The 18,362-nt window shown below is 44.8% G+C and overlaps 1 protein-coding gene across 1 annotated transcript; it reads left to right on the top strand.

The window, feature by feature from the left end:
* Positions 1-1,314: 1,314 nt before the first annotated feature.
* On the top strand, positions 1,315-18,139 carry DRG2 (developmentally regulated GTP binding protein 2). The gene is made up of 11 exons (XM_069087870.1): positions 1,315-1,437; positions 2,293-2,353; positions 3,447-3,537; positions 4,672-4,744; positions 4,860-4,950; positions 5,907-6,004; positions 6,924-7,000; positions 7,640-7,728; positions 13,288-13,346; positions 15,826-15,879; positions 15,973-18,139. Exons 1-11 carry the CDS (start codon positions 1,330-1,332, stop codon positions 16,057-16,059), a joined length of 888 nt encoding a protein of 295 aa, XP_068943971.1. The 5' UTR covers positions 1,315-1,329; the 3' UTR covers positions 16,060-18,139.
* Positions 18,140-18,362: the final 223 nt, after the last annotated feature.

Raw genomic sequence — 18,362 nt, 5'->3', positions numbered from 1 at the left:
GGTAGCACCTTGCAAGGGCTTCATATATGTTTGTTAAATTCAATCTAAAGAGAAATAAAGGAAAACTGAAGTCGTAATCCCATGTAAATAGACTGCACTAGACAGAGCAATGCATTCACTAGGCTTACTTAACGAATTCATAGAGGATTGAATTCCTGCTGAAATACAAATGGTCCTTAATAGAATTTTAAACAATACTGCAGAAAAGTTTGACATCGTGTATGTTGTTCCATATCAGTTCCTCCAAGATGAGGCGGCGCTTTTTCTTATCTCTTCTTTGGGCCCAGCCTTTGTCTTTAAATTTCCCAGCATTCAGTTTTGATCATTCAGTTGTTTTTCTTTGCATTTGCATTGTTGTTAGGCTACGCTTACTTCACTCTGTGTCAGTTAGAATCTCTTCCCATGTTTCTCTATATTCAGTGTTCCTTACAGCACAGGAATATGAGTTTATTGCTTCATGTACCACAGCTTGTTTAATCGTTCTCCGCTTGGTAGACATCTATTTTGTTTTCATGTTTTTGCTATTATGAAAATGACTGCTTTAAATATTTTAGTATATATGAGTTGTTTACCACTGATCTCCTTGGGGTATACTCCTAGCAGGAGAATCTCTGGGTCAAGGAGTGTGGGCATTTTAATCACTTTCTTAGTATAATTCTAAATTGCTTTCCAGAACGGTTGGACCAATTAGTTCATAGTTCCACCAATAGTGCATCAGTGTGCCTGGTTTTACCTTCAACAATGACTGAGAAATTATTTTTCTTTTCTTTTAATTTATAAATTTATTTATTTTTAGTTTTCAGCATTCATTTCCACAAGATTTTGAGTTGCAATTTTTTCTCCCTGTCTTTCCCTACCCCCACCTCAAAACAGCAAGCCTACTGAATACCCCTTTCCCTGATCTGTTCTCTCTTATACCCTCCCCCTTAACCCCCCTAACTTTCTAGTAGGGCAAGATGGATTTCTATACCCCAGTGCCTGTATATCTTATCTGTGAAATTATTTTTAAAGTAGGGGTAGGGGAAAGAAAAGGGGGATTGTGATTTAAATATTTGACTTCCAAATTGCAGTTTTCTTCCCTTAAAAAGTCAGGCAGTGTGATAGTAAATTTCATGTGGGCGTTATCTCTCGGGGTCAAATGAGTGAAATTGCAGAGTTTTATTTCCCCTCCTATTTGTCACTCTCTACACCTTCTGTCCTCACTCCACCCCACCCACTTCTCTCTCCAGTCTACTTTGTAGCAGGGGCTTTTTGGCTTATGAGGCTGCTTGCCATTAAACCTAGAGGGGGTGAAAGTGTGGGAGCTGGGTGTTTGACCTCCTGAGTGGGATGTTCTTGTCTTTTCAGTCTACCTTCCTGAGCTTAATGACATCCACGGCCAGTGAAGCTGCATCCTATGAATTCACCACTCTGACGTGTATCCCAGGTGTCATTGAAGTAAGTCTGAATTCTAAGGGGAACAAGAAGAGAGTGGGCGTGTGTGGGTGTGTGTTTGCATTTGGCCTTTTACTGAGGCTGGGCTTAGCTGTCTTGCCCTATGATTTTGAGGCCTTGAAGAGTTTCTAGCAGCTTCCATGGCCTGAAGGAATACTGCATTAGAGCTTTAGAATACCACCTGAGCAGCCCTCACTGCTGCTGGAAGCTCTCACTCATTCATTGAAGTCTGGCCAAGCAGTAAGAACATTCTTTGACTTCACTGATTAGTTCCAGTAAAAAGGTTGTTTTTCATTAAAAAAAAATTTTTAATGACGCTTTAGATCCTTAGTCTGTATTGTGACCTGTCCAAATCGCTTCTTTATTTCAAGAGATACAGGGTGCACATCAGACACATAGTAGGTGCTATATGAATGTTAGTTATTATAAGGTCTTGAGTCTTCCATGATGACCGGATTGTAAAAAGGTGTTAGCATGCAGGATGACCGTTAGGTGGGTGTAAAGTGGAACTAGAGAGTTCCTGTCCCAAACTGAAAGCTTTGAAGCACTTTTCTGGTTACGCCAATACAAAGATCGTCTATCAATAAGGTGCGTCTCCGCCTAGGATTGGCTTTGGTAGGGCTTGGTTCTTGGCACTGTACTTTCAGCAGCGTGTACTTTTACGGCCTCCCTTGAGCGCTCTGAACCTGCAGCAACGTTTTGGGAATCCACGTGGCCTCCCCTGTACTTCAGTGCTGCTCAGGCCTGTGTTTGATTTAAGACTTAAGGGGTTGTTGGTTCATATTAAGGAAAACTTTTTCAAGGGGCACTCGGCAGAGAGTCCCATAGCCTCTGACCTCTTTCATTCTTCTGCCCTAGTACAAAGGAGCCAACATTCAGCTCTTGGATCTTCCAGGAATCATTGAAGGTGCTGCACAAGGTAGGAAAACGGATTTGATTTTTATTCATAATCACTGAGGCCAGGAGCTTGGTAACGGCAGAGAAGGGGAATAGAAGTGCGCAGGCCAGTTCTTCCTCACAACAGCTTCGGAGGGGAGGAAATTTCTGAGATCCCCGGGCAATGCCCCTTATTTCTCCATTGATACTATTCTCCAAAGTTGGATAGTGGTTATGACATAGGTCTGAAATGTTGGAAATTCATTAGTGTTGTAAGGAAATTTGGACCGGGTAATGATGGTATCACTCTCAGAATAGGTCTTCATTAGAGTTATTAATGGGGAGATGTGGAAGAGGGAAGAAGAAGGAAGAAGAGAATTTTGAACTCAAAATTTTAATAAATGATTATTTTTAAAAAATTTTTACATGGGGGGCGGCTAGGTGGCGCAGTGAGTAAAGCGTCGGCCCCGGAGTCAGGAGGACCTGAGTTTGGTTCTGACCTCAGACACTTAACACCCACACCAAAAAAGACTAGCCATGTAACCTTGGGCAAGTTACTTAACCCCGATTGCCCTCCAAAAAAAAAATTTTTACATGTAATTGGGAAATATTTAACAAAATAAGTAAAATTATTTGAAAATATAAAAAAGAACTGTAGTCCATGGTCCGTTCAATCTTGATGGCCCTTGTGTGTGCACTAATCTGTCACTAACTCTGGCTTCCGGGCTCGCCAATGTCTCTCCCCTTTTTACCCTCCACGTTCTGAGTTTGCCAGAAAGAGGTCCACCTATGACCTCAAATGTTTGATGTTCTGATCAGAACCCCTTCCACAGCTGTTACTGTTGGTGAGCCTCAATACACCTTTAAAGACTCTTTCAACTCTGAGACCCTCTTATTCTCTGAATAGGTCCCTAGCACAGCTGTGTAGATTAGAGGTGTCAGACTTGCCTGCAGAACTTCTAAGTGTGGCCCAAATCAGATTAAAATATAGTTGGGAATGTTTAACATAATGTTAATTTGTGCCTCTGCAGAGATCCACTAACACAGGTGATAAAAGTGGCGAGATTGTTGGATCATCTCTAACACCTTCCCTTAGGAGGAGGGATGAACATAATTCTATATTCTGCTTCTCCCAGGGAAAGGCAGAGGCCGACAGGTGATTGCTGTGGCTAGGACAGCTGATGTTGTCATCATGATGCTGGATGCCACCAAGGGAGAAGTGCAGAGGTCAGTGTGTGGAGGGAGGGAATGAGTTTGGGCCAGAATGACGCTGCTGGAAAGCAGCTTACCACCAGAGAATGCTGCTGCTGCCGCCGCCACCACCTGTGCCTACTTATCTGCTGACTAGCTCTCTAACTCTGAGTAGCAGTTGTGCTGGGTGTAGCCCCTAAAGAAAGTCTGGCCAGAAGAGGCTCCCCTCGTTGCTAGCCCTTCTGTAGAAGGGTTGGAATCTTGGACACCTGCTCAGCTGAAGAGTTAGCCCTCAGTTTTCCCTTGGTAACTTCATCTTTCCACTTGGATTGAATTAAATGACATAATTACACCCGAGTGGGAATGAAGTAAGATGTAGCCAATATGTGCCTCTGGTATCAAGCTCTCGGGAGTGAAGAGCTGTTTACAGCAGCAGAGTGGAAGGAAGGGTTGGAGTGGTGTGTTGCTGTAGGAAGCCCTGGCCAAGGACCTGGGAATGAGAACTCTATTGAATTTCTACCAGGGCACAGTGAGCTTGGCCTGCGGCCTTCATTCACTCTCTACAGAGACTTGGCCGGCATGGCCAAGCTGTTGCTTGATGACTGGCAGGAACCAGGCTTCAGATAACAGTTCCATTGATTCCCTACCCCTCTGGGCTACAGGTGTTCCCATTTGAGGTTGCACATGTTGGCAAGGGATCCCAGCTTCACCCACAGCCACTAAATTGGTCTGTTTTCCTGGCTTTTAGCTGCCAAGGACCAGCTTTGAGCTCCTTTGGAACAGAAGGGAACGGTTTTTACTCAAGTTTCATCCTCTTTTAAATGAGGGAGAGGGGGATGCTGATATTTTAATAGAATAGCTTTGGCCCCCGAAATACGAAAGCTATATTTGAACACATTGTGCTTTAACTGCTTGTATTTGTTTGAACTCCATCTTTGTTTGTTCATTGTCTCTCCTTAGAATGTGAGCTTCTTAAGACCCAGGATTGTTTCTCTTCTGTTTGTATACCCAGTGCTCAGCACAGTTCTTGGCACTGTGTAGAAGCCCAACACGTGTTTATTGATTGATTGGACCATGTAATTGAATTCTCCTCTTCACATGTATAGAAGGGACTTTCATTGTTGGAGCCCAAACTCCAGCTAAGAGTCATTTTGTGTTGTGTCTGTGCAGGTCCCTGTTGGAAAAGGAATTGGAATCTGTGGGGATCCGGCTCAACAAGCACAGACCCAATATCTACTTCAAGGTGAGAACTCTGGGCCTAATTAGGGTTTGTTTGTAGGCTCAAAAAGAACAGAAATTCTTTCCAGAACAGTCTCTATATTTAAACACATCTTCCATTTTCTCTCCTCAACCCCTAGCCAAAGAAAGGTGGTGGGATCTCCTTCAATTCAACGGTCACACTGAGCCAGTGTTCTGAAAAGCTGGTGCAGCTCATCCTCCACGAGTACAGTATCTTTTCCATAAAGGACCCAAGAAATGGGGGTCCCCTTAAATCCTGGCTGCTCTGACTGAGGTAGAAGGTGATTTTAGGAATTTAGTTTCTGGGGCCTGGAGGTAGGAATTGACAGCCAGGAGCTGAACTGATGACTGCTTGACCCCCCCACATCCTAAATGCTGAGTGCTATTCTTGGAAAGCACACTGTATTGGTCAAAATCAGTAACTTATTTGTGAGGCGAATCCCTCGATTTTTAAAGCACCTTTTATATAGGGTGAACCAAAAGTCGTAGTGCAATTTAAAATTTTTATAACTTTAAGACTGCTCTAAGACTTTTGGGATATTCTATATCTGCTTATTTTCTTTGTTAAAGCATTTGTTGTAAGCATAGAGTTTCCCAACTAAAGCTAGTGATCTAGTACATTCCCATTGCTTACCATATTTGTGGAGTGCTGGATTCAGTTCTGGGTACCTCGTGTTAAGATGGACAGATGACGGAGACCAAGTTGTTGAAGACTTCGTTAACTTTGTTTTAATGGGGATCATTTGGATGAACTTGGGATGTGGATTTTGGCAAGAAAAGACATTTATGTGTAAGAGGGAGGCAGCCTTCAGGGTAAGAATAAGTTAGAGAACTTTGTGACGCTTAGAGCCGTCTACCAACAACTTGCTCTCCCTGTCACTGACAGGATTCAAGCCAGTATTGACAGTAGGAGAACAGAAGAAAAGGTTAGAGAAGGATGCTGTTTGTTGTATTGTTCATTGGGACTCAGGCCAAGGGACTGTAGTCAGATCATTTGTTGGAGACGGCTCCTCCCTGGGTAGGGCTGAATGTCCATCTGGTTAGACTAGAAGACTTCCAAGTGCCTTCCGGTTCTGGGATATTCCGGGATTCTCTGATTTGCATTTGCACCCTAGTTCCTTGGTAAGAAAAAGCATCTTCATTGACCTTAATTTTGACCATCTCAGAAATCTTCAATGCTGAAGTTCTCTTCCGAGAAGACTGTTCACCAGATGAGTTTATTGATGTGATTGTTGGCAACCGTGTGTACATGCCCTGCTTGTATGTAAGTTGTGCCTGAATTCCAGGTGGAATCTTTCACACCGAGACCAGAGGGTGAAACCAACATCCGAGAGATCCCAGTCTCTTCACTAAACACCAGCCGTTAGATACGGCCTGTTGTCTCAGTCCATTTTTTGGCATTTCAGAGAAATGGACAGTATGGTGGACCTGCTATTTTCTTTTTTAAAAAAGGCTGCTAGGTAGGGCAGCTAGGTGGTGCAGTGAATAGAGCACTGGCCTTGGAGTCAGGAGGACCTGAGTTCAAATCTGGCCTCAGACACTTGACACACTTACTAGCCGTGTGACCTTGGGCAAGTCACTTAACCCTAGTTGCCTTCCAAAATTAAAAAAAAAAAAAGACTCCTAGGAAAAGACAGGGAAGTTGAGGCTCTCTCCTTTTCACTGAAACATCCAGCATCTTATTTGTTTTGTTCAGTTGCAACACAAGTCGGAGTTTTAAAGTGCAAAATCAGGTCACTGACTGAGTGCTTCTTTCTTTTGGAGGCACTGGGAAGCCTTAGCCCCATAGGCCCTTTTCTTTACTCAGGTGCTGATGTCGTCCTTTTTAGGATGTAGAGGCAGGGAGGTGACACAGTGGATAGAGTGCTGGGTCTGGAAGACCTGAATTCAAAACCAGCCTCAGATGCTTGCTAGCTTTGTGACCCTGGGCAAGTCACTTAACCTATCTGCCTCAGTTTCCTTATCTGTGAAATTGGGATATAACAGCACCTACTTTCTGGAGTTGTTGTGGGGATCAAATGAGATGATAGACGCGTTTTAAAGTGCTCTGCCCAGCAGGTGCTTTATGCAAGCTTATTCCCTGCCCCTAGCACTTGTATAAGTCAGCAGATGAGCGGTTGGCCGGGAATGAGTTAAGGACTATTTGTGTTTCTTAAAGACCCCTCTTTCCCTTTTGGAATCAGGTTTATAACAAAATCGATCAGATCTCAATGGAGGAAGTTGATCGCCTGGCACGAAAGCCCAACAGCGTTGTCATTAGGTAAGACTCTGGAGGTCATGCACCTGCCTCTGGCAGCCATTTTCTTGTGACATTTGTTTTATAAAGAGAAAGTAAAGCCCCACTTATACATGGAGGTCAGACTTTTTGAAATTCTTAGCCATTTGGAATACAGTCATAATCCTGGAGGTAAGCGAGAACGGCCCTGAGAGATGGGGTGAGAAATAGTTATTCTAACATCCATGCAGTTTACCTTAGCAGAAACCCATCTTCAGGCTATCCTTGAGACGTTTGTGTATAAAATAAGCTGTTCAAAGATAATGGTATCTCCTCCACACTTTGGATCCAGCCCAATGTCATACATTGTCTGATCGTTCAAGGGCTATTGATTATGGCAGTGATTAAAATCTCCCATGCTGCTTCTTGACTTTCCCACCCTGTCCCCTGTCCTCATCTCCCCCTCCTTCTCATCCCCCCCCCCCACCTCCTGGGGCCAGATGAGTAAAGTATGAACTCTGGATTTCTGCTTCCAAGGAGGCCTTCATATCTTTATGTTCCCATTTGTATCCATCCCAACCATGAGCTAACTGCTCACAAAGTCACTGATATATATACATATAGTCACTAACACTCACAAAATCACTGGGGGTGTGGATACACATGTGTGGTTTGTCTTTGTAGCTGTGGGATGAAACTCAACCTGGACTTCTTGCTGGAGATGCTCTGGGAGTACTTGGCCCTGACGTGTATCTACACCAAAAAACGAGGACGTAAGTTGAAGACCAAGCATTGTCTCTCTTGGACAAACGTCACATTGTGCCTGTAGCTGCTTAGTTCCATGTGATGGTAAAACCACTCCCCTGCCCTTCCCTGGGGTGAAAAGCTACATTTTCATTTGGACCAGTTACCTTTATGTATTTCTTCATGTTATTCTTCTCTTCTCTTCTCTTCTCTCTTTTTTCTTTTTTTGAGGACGACTGGGATGAGGGGTGGGCTCTGTTTGCCTTAATCTACTAGAGAAGGAACTAGCAAACCATTCCCATACTTTTGTCAAGAAAACCCCATAGACTATTGGTGTGCTGTGGTCCATGAGATCATAAAGAAGTGGACATGACTGACCACCTGAACACTGCCACTACTGAAAAAAATAATTCAGAGAATTCATCCTGCTAGCACTGGGGAGCAGTAATGTTACTTTTATATATGAAGGACAGCACAATTCAGACTATCCATCCCTTTTAGAGCTTTGTAGACCACCCCTAGATGAGGTTTTCTTCTGTGGCCTTTATAATAGTAACATCCCCTTCCACCTTAAACCAAGAGTCACAGACCATGGAAACTATAAGAATTTTAACTTCCTGGCTCATCAGGCTTTCTCTTCATAGTCTTTGGCTGTATTCTGAAGGCCAGTGTTTTACCCTGTCAGCCTCGGGGCCTATGTTACTGCATTTTTGAGTGTTTGCAGTAGACTCTGCTCTTACAGGCAGGAGAAGGTATGGCTTCCCAGATTTGCTCTCGGCAGCTGCTCAGTGTTTGCCGTGTAAACACAGATGTCTTAAAAGTTTTATTTTTCCTGCCATATTCAGTCCTGTCGAGATGGCAAGAGTGGTAGAATTGAATCTCTGACTTTATTTCCTCCCTCCTTGTCTCCTTTCTTATTATCAAGGTTGTTGAAGATATTTCAGAAATGTATTCGTTAGGGAAGGGGGGAACCACTAAGTGATACACAAATCACATTCAATCTGAGCTTTAAAGAGTTGGGATGTAATGATTATATATACATATGATCATATATGTATATATAGAAATAAAATGTGTGTGTGTGTATATACATATACACACAAATACAGACACACACACACAATATGCTGATGAGGCCACCGAGTGAGAGAATATAGAGGGAGAACAGACAGAAACTCGAGGCAGAACCTTAAGACTTGCCTGCTGTTAAGGAGCTGGATATGGGGGATGATCCAGCAAAGAGACCAAGGAGTGGTTGGACAGGTAGGAGATCCCAGAAAGAGCAGTGTCCTATGAATCCAGAGGAAAGAGAATATCCAGGAGAGGGTGGTCACCAGGATCAGATATTGTAGAGACATCAGGAAAGTTAAGAGCTCAGAAAAGATTAGATTTGGCATTTGGGAAATCATCAATAACTGGAGAAAGCAGTTTCAGTTGAGTGATGGGGTCAGAAGCCAGATTGCAAAGGATTTAGCCACAAGTGAAAGGAGAAGTAGAGGCAAGCAGTGGTAACAGAAGCAATGGCCTTTCTTGGAATTTAATTGAGAAAGTAAGGAGAGATGTAGGAGAGGGATATTAAGACAGGCAGAAAAGGGTAGTAAAGAAGTTGTGTCGGGACGTTAAGTGAATAGTAACAGCTCTAGAACAGAGAAGATCTTTGGGAACAATTTGCCACAGAGCTTGCCCAAGGAGAACAGCAGAGGACTGAGCATGTCATTTTGAATAGTGAACTGCATAGAGTGTTTAATATTTGTACTTCTGCCACACTATCAAGTGTAGACTGGTCTTTCTACTAGAAGAAAAAAGAGGTTCAAAGAATGCTTGTCCACTCTTTAAGGAAAATGACCTATTCCTTTAAAAAGTGGGGTGGAGAAAGGAGTGTCAGTGTGAAGACAGAAGGATCCGAATAGGCAGAGGGGAATCCTGCCTGTGCCAGGATGTGACACACAGGAGAAAAGAACTTAGAGGGACTATAGAACCTCTCCTGAAGGGAAGGAACTTCCCTTCTAAGGAGGAAGCAGCTGATTGTCCTCCAAGGAATAATGGTAAGGATCCTCATGTCCTATGTCAGGAAAACAGCAATGGTGGTCCCTGCTGAGGGCTCCTGAGACAATCCTTTGTTTAACCTGTTAGCAGTAATCTACTGCCTTCTTTGAGCATGTTTTGTGGACGAGGAACATAAACTCCCCAGGTTTGTCTAACTAGATGACTGTTATACACTATATACTACGATAGTAGTTCACGTTGGCACAGCTCATACTGCCAAAAGGAATCTGGAAGGCATTGTTAAAGGTTATGACATGTTGGACATGACACTGAAGATCTTGGGGCCAGTAGCTGCTGTTGCTGTCGTTGCTGCTGAAGAAGTTAGGGTTTCAGAAGAGAAAGGCAGATTTGGGAAGTGAAGAGTTGATGAAGGTGAGATCTGAGAAGAGGATTGGGATTTCTGGGAAGGGGTTTAAATAAACAGCATGTCTTTTTTTTTTTTTTTTAAAGCAATCGGGGTTAAGTAACTTGCTCAAGGTTACACGGCCAGGTGTTTCTGGGTGGGTGCTAAGTGTCTGAGCCCGGGATTCGATCCCAGGTCATCCCAACTCTGGAGCCGGTGCTCTTACTCGCTGTGCTACCTGGCTGCCCCAACAGCATGTCTTAAATTGTGGGTTGTATGTGGGAAAAGTTTGAGGCCCTGGTATAAAAAATAGGGATGACAGGCTCCTGACCAGGAATATAGCGTCTCTTAATAAGCCCTGTTAAGACTATATTTGCTTATAGTTTTGCAAATTTAATCAAAAAGGTTTTAAACGAAGAAAAGGAGGAGAAAACTGCCTTCCTGCACTTAAAAGCTAGGTGCTATAGAGCAGGGGCATCAAACTGGAGGCCTATGGCCTGCGAACTCTCCGGTGCAGCCTGAACTAGATCAGAATGTGATCTGGACATGTTTAACAGAATAAGTAAAGCTATAATGCAGTGTGGACGTGGTTAATCCATAGATTTCTGTTTTAGTTTGACACCAGTGTGGTAGAGAGCAGCTGCACTGTAGAAAGAAATGGTAGCAACATCAGGGCATTCACAGGAGACAAAAGAACTGAGGAAGGAGTCAGTCAAAAGCTCGCTTGGTTCAGTGCATGTGTTACAGCTGAGGTGAACTAGAGCGCTGACACCAGGAGGTGTATTTGAGCTCATGTGGTCTTAATGAGGCTTAGTGGGGCGAGACTCATCCCTGCAGTAGCACATTATTCAGAAGGAACAGGTCAGGTAAAACTAAGTGGAGAGGCCAGCATATGGAGAACGCCTGCCATGTGAAGAGATCTGAGAACCAGGGCAGAGCAGTGTCACGGAGACCTGCATTTGGGTGAAGATCTGTGGAGGATCCAGACAAGTGACGGTGTCCTCGGGATGCCTCACAGAGCCCCTGATGGAGAGAGGAAGTGGGCAAGAGAGCACCGAGGCTGGATAGATTTCCTGGCAGTGGGGAACTAGGGATCATCTCAGGTTTTCTCTACCAAAAGAGGAGCAGCTCATAAAACCTTCATTTGCCTTAATGATAATTTCATCCTTCAGAAGGTGAGAGAGCCAGGAGGAAATTTCTTTTTTGAATGTGATGTTTACTAACAAGAAGCTGGGATGGAAATAAAGGGAACTTGGGGGTGAGGAGAGGAAATAGTCAGGATTCCACTTGAGAGTTTGTGCTGAGAAGGAGAGAAAATCCAGGCACAGGCTTACATGTACCCTAAATATTGTGGGAGGCCAGGTTTGAAAGCATTCAAAGAGGAGATGGTCTTGATCCCGTAGCCTAGAATTTTACAAGGAAGGTCAGCTCATGAAAGATGGGAAGTACTCAAGAATGAAATTCCAAAGACTGAAAAAGAAAGAGTTTGAGAAGAAAAAGGGAATTATCTGAAGAGGCTGATAGGGAAGGACATGTAACTTATCAACCAGCTTATATTTTTGAGAAACATGTGTACAAGATTTGAATTCTAATCCTAACACTGACTGTGTGACTGTGGACAAGTCACTTAACCTCTCTGGGGCACAGTTCCTCACCTCAGAAATGGGGATGATGTTATCTCTAGTGCTTACCCCACTTAAATAATAGGATACAGATTAAGTGCTTCGTTTGCTTTAAAGAACATAAATGTCTGTTAATGTTATAACAGTGGATGCAAGCGCAGGTAGGAGAGGGCAGATACAAAGGGGTGGCATGGGCCTGTTAGAATAGAGTCACGTCTGCTGTGCTATAGGTATAGTTTACCTGGATAGTAGCAACATTTTCCCAAGCCCTCTCGTGTTACTTTTATGGAGAAAATGGAGAGTGGGCTGGAGGGTAGTGGTTCCATTCAGGATAGACCTAGAGCCAGTTAAATGGCTAGACTCACCAAAGAGTCATTAGTGGTTTGATGTCAGATAGTAAGGAGGTTGGATGTCAGAGTCTACAGTGACATTTAATAGCAATAAATATACAAGGAGGGTGCCTGAAAGGGAGATCTGGCTTCGAGTTCTGCCCATGCACACCCTAGCTGTGTAAGCCTGAGCAGGCCACACCCATCTCTCTCTGCTTCCAAGAAGTTCCATAAGACTAGAAGCTGTGGGACAGTTGCCAGTCTGCATTGGAAGAGGGAATTTCCTCACTGAAAATTATCTCCACCATTGGTGTCACCAGTCTAGACCAGCACGTCTTAAACCCCAGATGGAGTCTCAACCCACAGTTTAAGAAGTGCTGAAGGGTTTGTGAGTGGAAAAAGTTTAAGAAGCCCTAGTCTAGACTAAATACCTTAATCTTCAGTTCAAAAGGTCATATGCACAAGATGGACAAGGCATAATAGAACAGCAGTTCATCTTCAGAAGATCTGGGGGTTTTAGTGCATTTCACGCTCTTTGTGTGTCCACAGTATGACATGACAGCCAGGAAAGTTGGGGACACCTCATGTAGCAGAAACAGTTGCAATGTCCAGGACTGGCATGGCGACAGTTGTGCTGGGCTCTGCTCTGGCCACCTCTGGAGGATTGTGTTCAAGACATAGGCCTCATTCCACAAAACGGGTTGCACGATGGAGGCCTCAGCGTCATGTCATTTGAAATTTGATTGAAGAAAGTTTATTGTAGATAAGAGACGACTTAGGGAAAACATGAGATATGTCTTGAGGTTTTGCAGGACTTTGATAGGGGAAGGAAGAGTAATTATTAGTGTTAGAGGGCTAAGCTAGAAACAATGAGTGGAAATTGCAGAGGCAAATTGAGGCTTGATGTAAGGAGAACTTTTTGATACTTAGTGCTTCCTACAGATGCAATAAGATGGTGGCTTTCCCCTTGCTGGAGATAGATAAGCAAATACTGAATGACTGTCTGTTATAATAGGAATTCTTGCTCATGTATGAATTCAACTCTCCCTCCAGCTCTGAGATAATATAATTCTGAAAGTTGGAATTAGTTATTTGCGTCTGGTAAGTGGTTGTCTGTTTCTTTGACGTTTTCCAAGTATGGACGGGATGGCATAAGCATGAGCTGGTTTTAAAAAAAAGTCGACTCTTGAAAGACTGAAGGCTTTTAACTCTGTTTTCCCTTCTCTCTTTCTCCTGTTCCTCATGTAGAAAGACCAGACTTTACAGATGCCATCATTCTCCGGAAAGGTGCTTCTGTAGAGCATGTGGTAAGTAAAGGAGGAGAAATGATTCTTTAATATCTGGTCGAATTGCCAGGACACTCGCCGATGAGAATTGTCTTCGGGCAGTGACTCAGCTCTCACGTGTGGCACTATTTCTCTTCTGGCCCATGGAGCTCCTTTGCACTGACCTACATCATGGTTGTCTTATCTGCTCTGGTCCTGGGCCAGAACAGATGACTTACTTGTAATGTGATGGGTGGAATCTGCAGTAACCGAGGAAGTGAAGGTTTGAGCTTCTGAACATATCAGTTTCTTAAGCAGTGCACGCCAATCGCGTAACAAATTGGGATCAGCCCTCCTCGAGTTGCTATTGGGCCCCAGATACAGGGGGGTACAAATTTTTTATGCTTTAAAAGGAAACAACAGGGTATGAGATTAGGTGATCTTGTTTTAAATTGGAGGAAAAATTAGGGCCTTTACAAGTTGGGAGGGGAGAACAAATAGGTATCATTCCCTGGAATCAGAAAAAAGAGGAGCCCTGCTTCTCTCCCTCCTCCCAAAGAGTCTGTATTCAACCAAAGGAACAAGGAAATAGTAACTGCTGACCAGTATGAGGCCAGTTTACGGATAAGACGTACGTGGGTTACTTGAGATACGTAATTGTGAGAAAACTTCTGGCATCAGGCCTCAGGTCTGACTGGGTGTCTGGTCAGTATGACCAGGCTCTTAGTTGAGGGTCTCTGAGCAGCAAGGAGAGGTGGTCCAGCTTCCCAGCCACGGGGGGTTAGGTTCAAACAGTGCACTCAGGTTGTCTCACAATTCGCATAATCCAATGAAGTTTTTCCAGAAGACAGAAATTGGACTAGACCCTTATTAAATGTAGCGAGGGACCGGAGCTCAGTCCAAAATTGAGGCAAGCATGGGGTTGGTGTGCTTCATGTGCTTCTCACGGTTCCCTCAGTGAGCATCTCTCCTGGGCCAGGTGCCTTGCCTCCTTTAGTGCTAGGGAGCGCTCAGAGCAAGGCAGGGAGCTTCTTGTGGCCTTGTTGTCAGACAGCTCTGATGAAATCTAAGGCGATGTTGCCCCAGAGTGCCGCCCTTTGGGTTTTGCAGACCTTCCTTTGAAGTGTATTTCCCAGTAAAGCAAAGCCACAGGCCATTTAGACTTTCTGGTCGCGTCCTCATCCTCTCCAGGCAGTGGCGGTTACAATGCGGTTTCATTGCCGTGTGTGATGTTACTGGGCACTCAGAGTGAGTGGCAGTGCGTGGCTTCTTGCCATCCACCCCCATCCTTGGTCTACACTTGCTTTAGGGAATTGGGGCTAATTTTTTAACAGTGTCCTAATATTGGGAAGATTTATTTACTCTTTTTTTTTTTTTACCTAGAATGCAGAAACATATTTAAGATTTTATGTAATAAGGATGTGTTTCCATGGTAAATGATGAAGAAACAAATTTCTGTGCCCTCAAAGCATTTGAGGCAGTGGGCTGTCTTTACATTTTGACTCTTGGGAACCATTACATAGAAGATGTACCCAGGATTGTCCTTGTAGAGCTTTCTTTTGGCCTTGACTAAAACTTGCAGAAGAAACCCCAGAGATTTCCGTAGGATAAATAGGTCAAGTTGTTTCTGATAACAAAAGATTTTCACCCAGCCAATTGCAGAAAAGGGACATGGGGTAGCATGGTAGTTTCATTATAGAGAATTCATGTCTGTATAGCTGTTGTTTTCAAAACATCCGTGTGAGAGAGACAGGGAAGGGCTGTTGGATCAAGTGAGTCCCCAAGGTCAGGTGAGAAAGGGCTCTTTTACCCCAGAGTTGTTCATTGAACTGATATTTATGAGTGTCTGTGATGTGCCTGTGTATGAGAGCCAGAGAAATGGAAAGCATTTGTAATTGTAATTGGTAAAGAGACAAAGTGTGCATGCATACACATACATATACACGTTAAATCACGAGACAGTCATGTTCAATGACACAAGGTATCTCGGGACTGTGGGACATGTAGTTCAGGGAGGGTCAGAGCAGCCTTCGTAGTGAAGTTTGGGCTTCATCTAGACATCAGCAGGTGGGACAGGCTTGAGAATGGTGTTGGGGCCCTTCCCCTCCTGCCGTCCCATGAATAGAGACTCCTCATACTCTTAGGAACTCTGGGGCTCCGTGTTAGGCCACTTAGGTACCTGGAGCAGATTTCTGCCATTTGAGTCTTAACCTGTTGTTTCTGAGGCTCCTCCGCTTGTGCCAAGTGTCCTGAAAGGCCAGTGGGCCACCCTACTGCGTCCGAGGGGTGAAGAACAACCAGATCCATGCAGAAAATTACAAACAGCAAACAATGGCAAGTGTGGCACTTGTAGGGTAGGTGGCCTGTGGAGTCCTCTGCCACCATCGTGAGCCTTGCTTGTAAGCAGCTTGCTAGGTTTCACTCTGCCCCTTCCCTGAGCAGCTGGCAGTGGCGGAGAAGAGCAGGAGTGGGGCTTAGGCTGGGCACGGGCTGCAGTCTGAACCCTCTTCTCTGTCCTTAGTGCCACCGGATTCACCGAACACTCGCCAGCCAGTTTAAATATGCTTTGGTGTGGGTAAGTCCTCCCGATGCCAGAATTCTCTCTTTCCTCTGTCTCCTCAAGGGAATCTGACTCCTTAAGGTTTCCCTCTTCCTTCCCCTCTTCAAGGGAACCAGCACAAAGTACAGCCCTCAGAGAGTAGGATTGACGCACACGATGGAGCATGAAGACGTCATCCAGATCGTCAAGAAGTAGCCGTCCCCGCTGCTGCTGTCAGTGCCTGGCCCTACCCTCACCCCTAGAACGGCATCTGATTGACTGTTATCATTTACAAGCCAAAAAAGGATGGGGTGGGGTGGGGGAGGCCAGGGGGGGAACCTAGAAAAGCCCCAGAGTCACCTACGGATGCTTCCATGAAGCTTGTTCAGTACTCGGAGGATGAGGAAAGACTGGAAAGGAGCCTGTGCGGGCCAGAGGGATTTGCACATTGTGGGCACTTGGCTCATGTGGGAGTGGTGGTCTAAACTAGGGGATCTGGAGCCTGCCACCAGAAATCAGCTGACCCTTCCCTCCCCTCCCCCCCTCCCCGCCCCGTCCTCAGGCTGCTGGCCTGGGCTTGTCTCTTGGCCCCTCCCCCCCAGGTCCTCTCAGGCTGCTGGCCACTCTGCTGGCGTGGGCTTGTGGCTTGGCCAGCAGCTTGCTTGGGCCACTGGCTGCATGTGTGCAAGCAGCTTTCACTTGGTGGGGAGGAGGGGACGCCAAGAGTTGTGTTGGAATTTGTGTTCTTGCCATTAGGGCCTCTCGGTGCATGTTTCTCTTTTGTGGATGGACTGGTATGAGAATGGTTAAGAGTCTTAGTGCGATGTGCTGAGGCTTTTCCCCCCTGCCATCCCTTAGGAGCCATGACTCCTGGCTCTCTAGTTACGCCACTTTGGTACCTGGGGCAGATTTCTGCCCTTGAGCCAGCCCTTCCTTCTCCTTTCTGAGCCCCCTCCCACTGCACCAGGCATCCTGGAAGACTACCAGACCACCCTGTGACTGGAGGGGTGAGGAGCAGAAATCCTGCCTCACCAGCAACAAATAAACAAATAAAGGCTCCCTCTGTTTCCCTTTTCAGGTTTGTGGGAAATCCTCCACTGTTGCCTGATGTCTATGCTCTTTATCTTGTGGCAGTCAGTAGGTGCAGTTCTGGCTCTGCTCATTTTACCTTCACCTCATGTGGGGCTTTCTATATTTCCTCACATTATTCATACTTTTGACATGTGTCAGATTTTCCAAACAGCAAAGGTCAAGAGAAGAAACCGTTGTCCAGCTTGCTGTCTCTGTAGCAGGCTTTTTATCCCCATAGGGTCTCCAGGTCCAGTAGGGGAATCACAAACCACCAACAGAGAGCTCCCGTCAGGACTTGGGAGTTTTTCTGATTGTGTGATGACTGAGAGTTCCTGCTGCCTTCCTTCCTTTCCCTCACTGCTGGAGAGGCAGGATAGGAGGGGGGCAGGGGTCCTGTGGAGCTCTGAGGAGGCCCCTGCTTCCCCTTAACTGCAAATTATTAGCCATCTGTGATGGATTCCCAACCGCTGCCCCTTGACCACACATCTGTTAGATTTGAGGGTGTTTTGTTTTTTATTTTGTTTTATTTTTGGTTAAAGGCTAAAACAGAAGAATGATTTCTTTTCCAACTAAGAATAAAAGTTGGTACTTCAGATACAAAGCAAACACAGCTGCCACTTCCAGTCAATAGAAAGTCCAACTTGTGCCAGTCTTTTCCTCTCTAGCTCCATGGGGGTAAGGAAAGCAAAGGGGCACCTGGGAGACAGAGCCAGAAAAACAGTGTGCTGAATGGTCACAGTGTGCAGCTGCTTTCTGTCCCGTTAAGCAGAACCATGTGCTTGAAGAATGGAAATAACAGTGCTTTGTATAGCACCAATTTGGAAAGGGCTTTCCTCCCAGCCTTGCCGGGGCAGAATTTCAGGTGTCAGTCCTACTTTAGGGATTTCATTGGTAGAGACAAGTGTCACTGATTAATCTGGCTTAGCGACTTGAGTCACACAGCTGGCATGTGTTTGTTAGAAACAGGACTGTGGTCTTCCTGCCTCTGAGGTCATCTCTCCATTCTGCTCCATTGTACAGATGGGGACATCGATGCCCTGAGTAAGTGATTTGTTCTTGGTCTCACAGCTGGAACATAGGCTGAGCACTGAAGTCCAGAGCTTACCCCACTATGCCAGAAATGTCACATATGCATTCTGGCTCATAACACTCCTATGTGCATCCAGAAACAGAGTAAAATGTAATTGGGAAATATTTAACAAAATAAAAATATAATAAAAGTAAATGTTAATATGTGATTTTCTAAGTCAGCCTTCCACAGGGATCCTTATATATGGTTTAAAGCCCCCATTTCTATTTGAATTTGACTCTGTTAACATCATACTGCATCCGCAGGAAAGAAAGATTGTGGTGGACAGAAGTTACAGTCATGATAGCTTGTCTTTAATTCAGAATGTGGGCTGAATTCTTTTCTGCTAGTCAGCCAGCTAGGGAAAATTTCATCTTGA

The sequence above is a fragment of the Petaurus breviceps genome, unplaced genomic scaffold, assembly GCF_028583685.1.
Source record: "Petaurus breviceps papuanus isolate PSGF00001 unplaced genomic scaffold, PetGlider_PUasm1.0 183, whole genome shotgun sequence".
In the NCBI taxonomy this organism is placed as follows: domain Eukaryota; kingdom Metazoa; phylum Chordata; class Mammalia; order Diprotodontia; family Petauridae; genus Petaurus; species Petaurus breviceps.
Note: the sequence above shows the minus strand (reverse complement) of the source record. Positions and strands in the feature narration are given on the sequence as shown.

Excerpts from the sequence above, each read along its gene's own strand:
- DRG2 (XM_069087870.1), top strand. The coding sequence starts at position 1,330 with ATGTTCTTGTCTTTTCAGTCTACCTTCCTGAGCTTAATGACATCCACG. Across the intron at positions 4,951-5,906 it reads GCTCATCCTCCACGAGTACA|AAATCTTCAATGCTGAAGTT; the intron begins GTATCTTTTCCA and ends TGACCATCTCAG. Across the intron at positions 15,880-15,972 it reads TTAAATATGCTTTGGTGTGG|GGAACCAGCACAAAGTACAG; the intron begins GTAAGTCCTCCC and ends CCCCTCTTCAAG.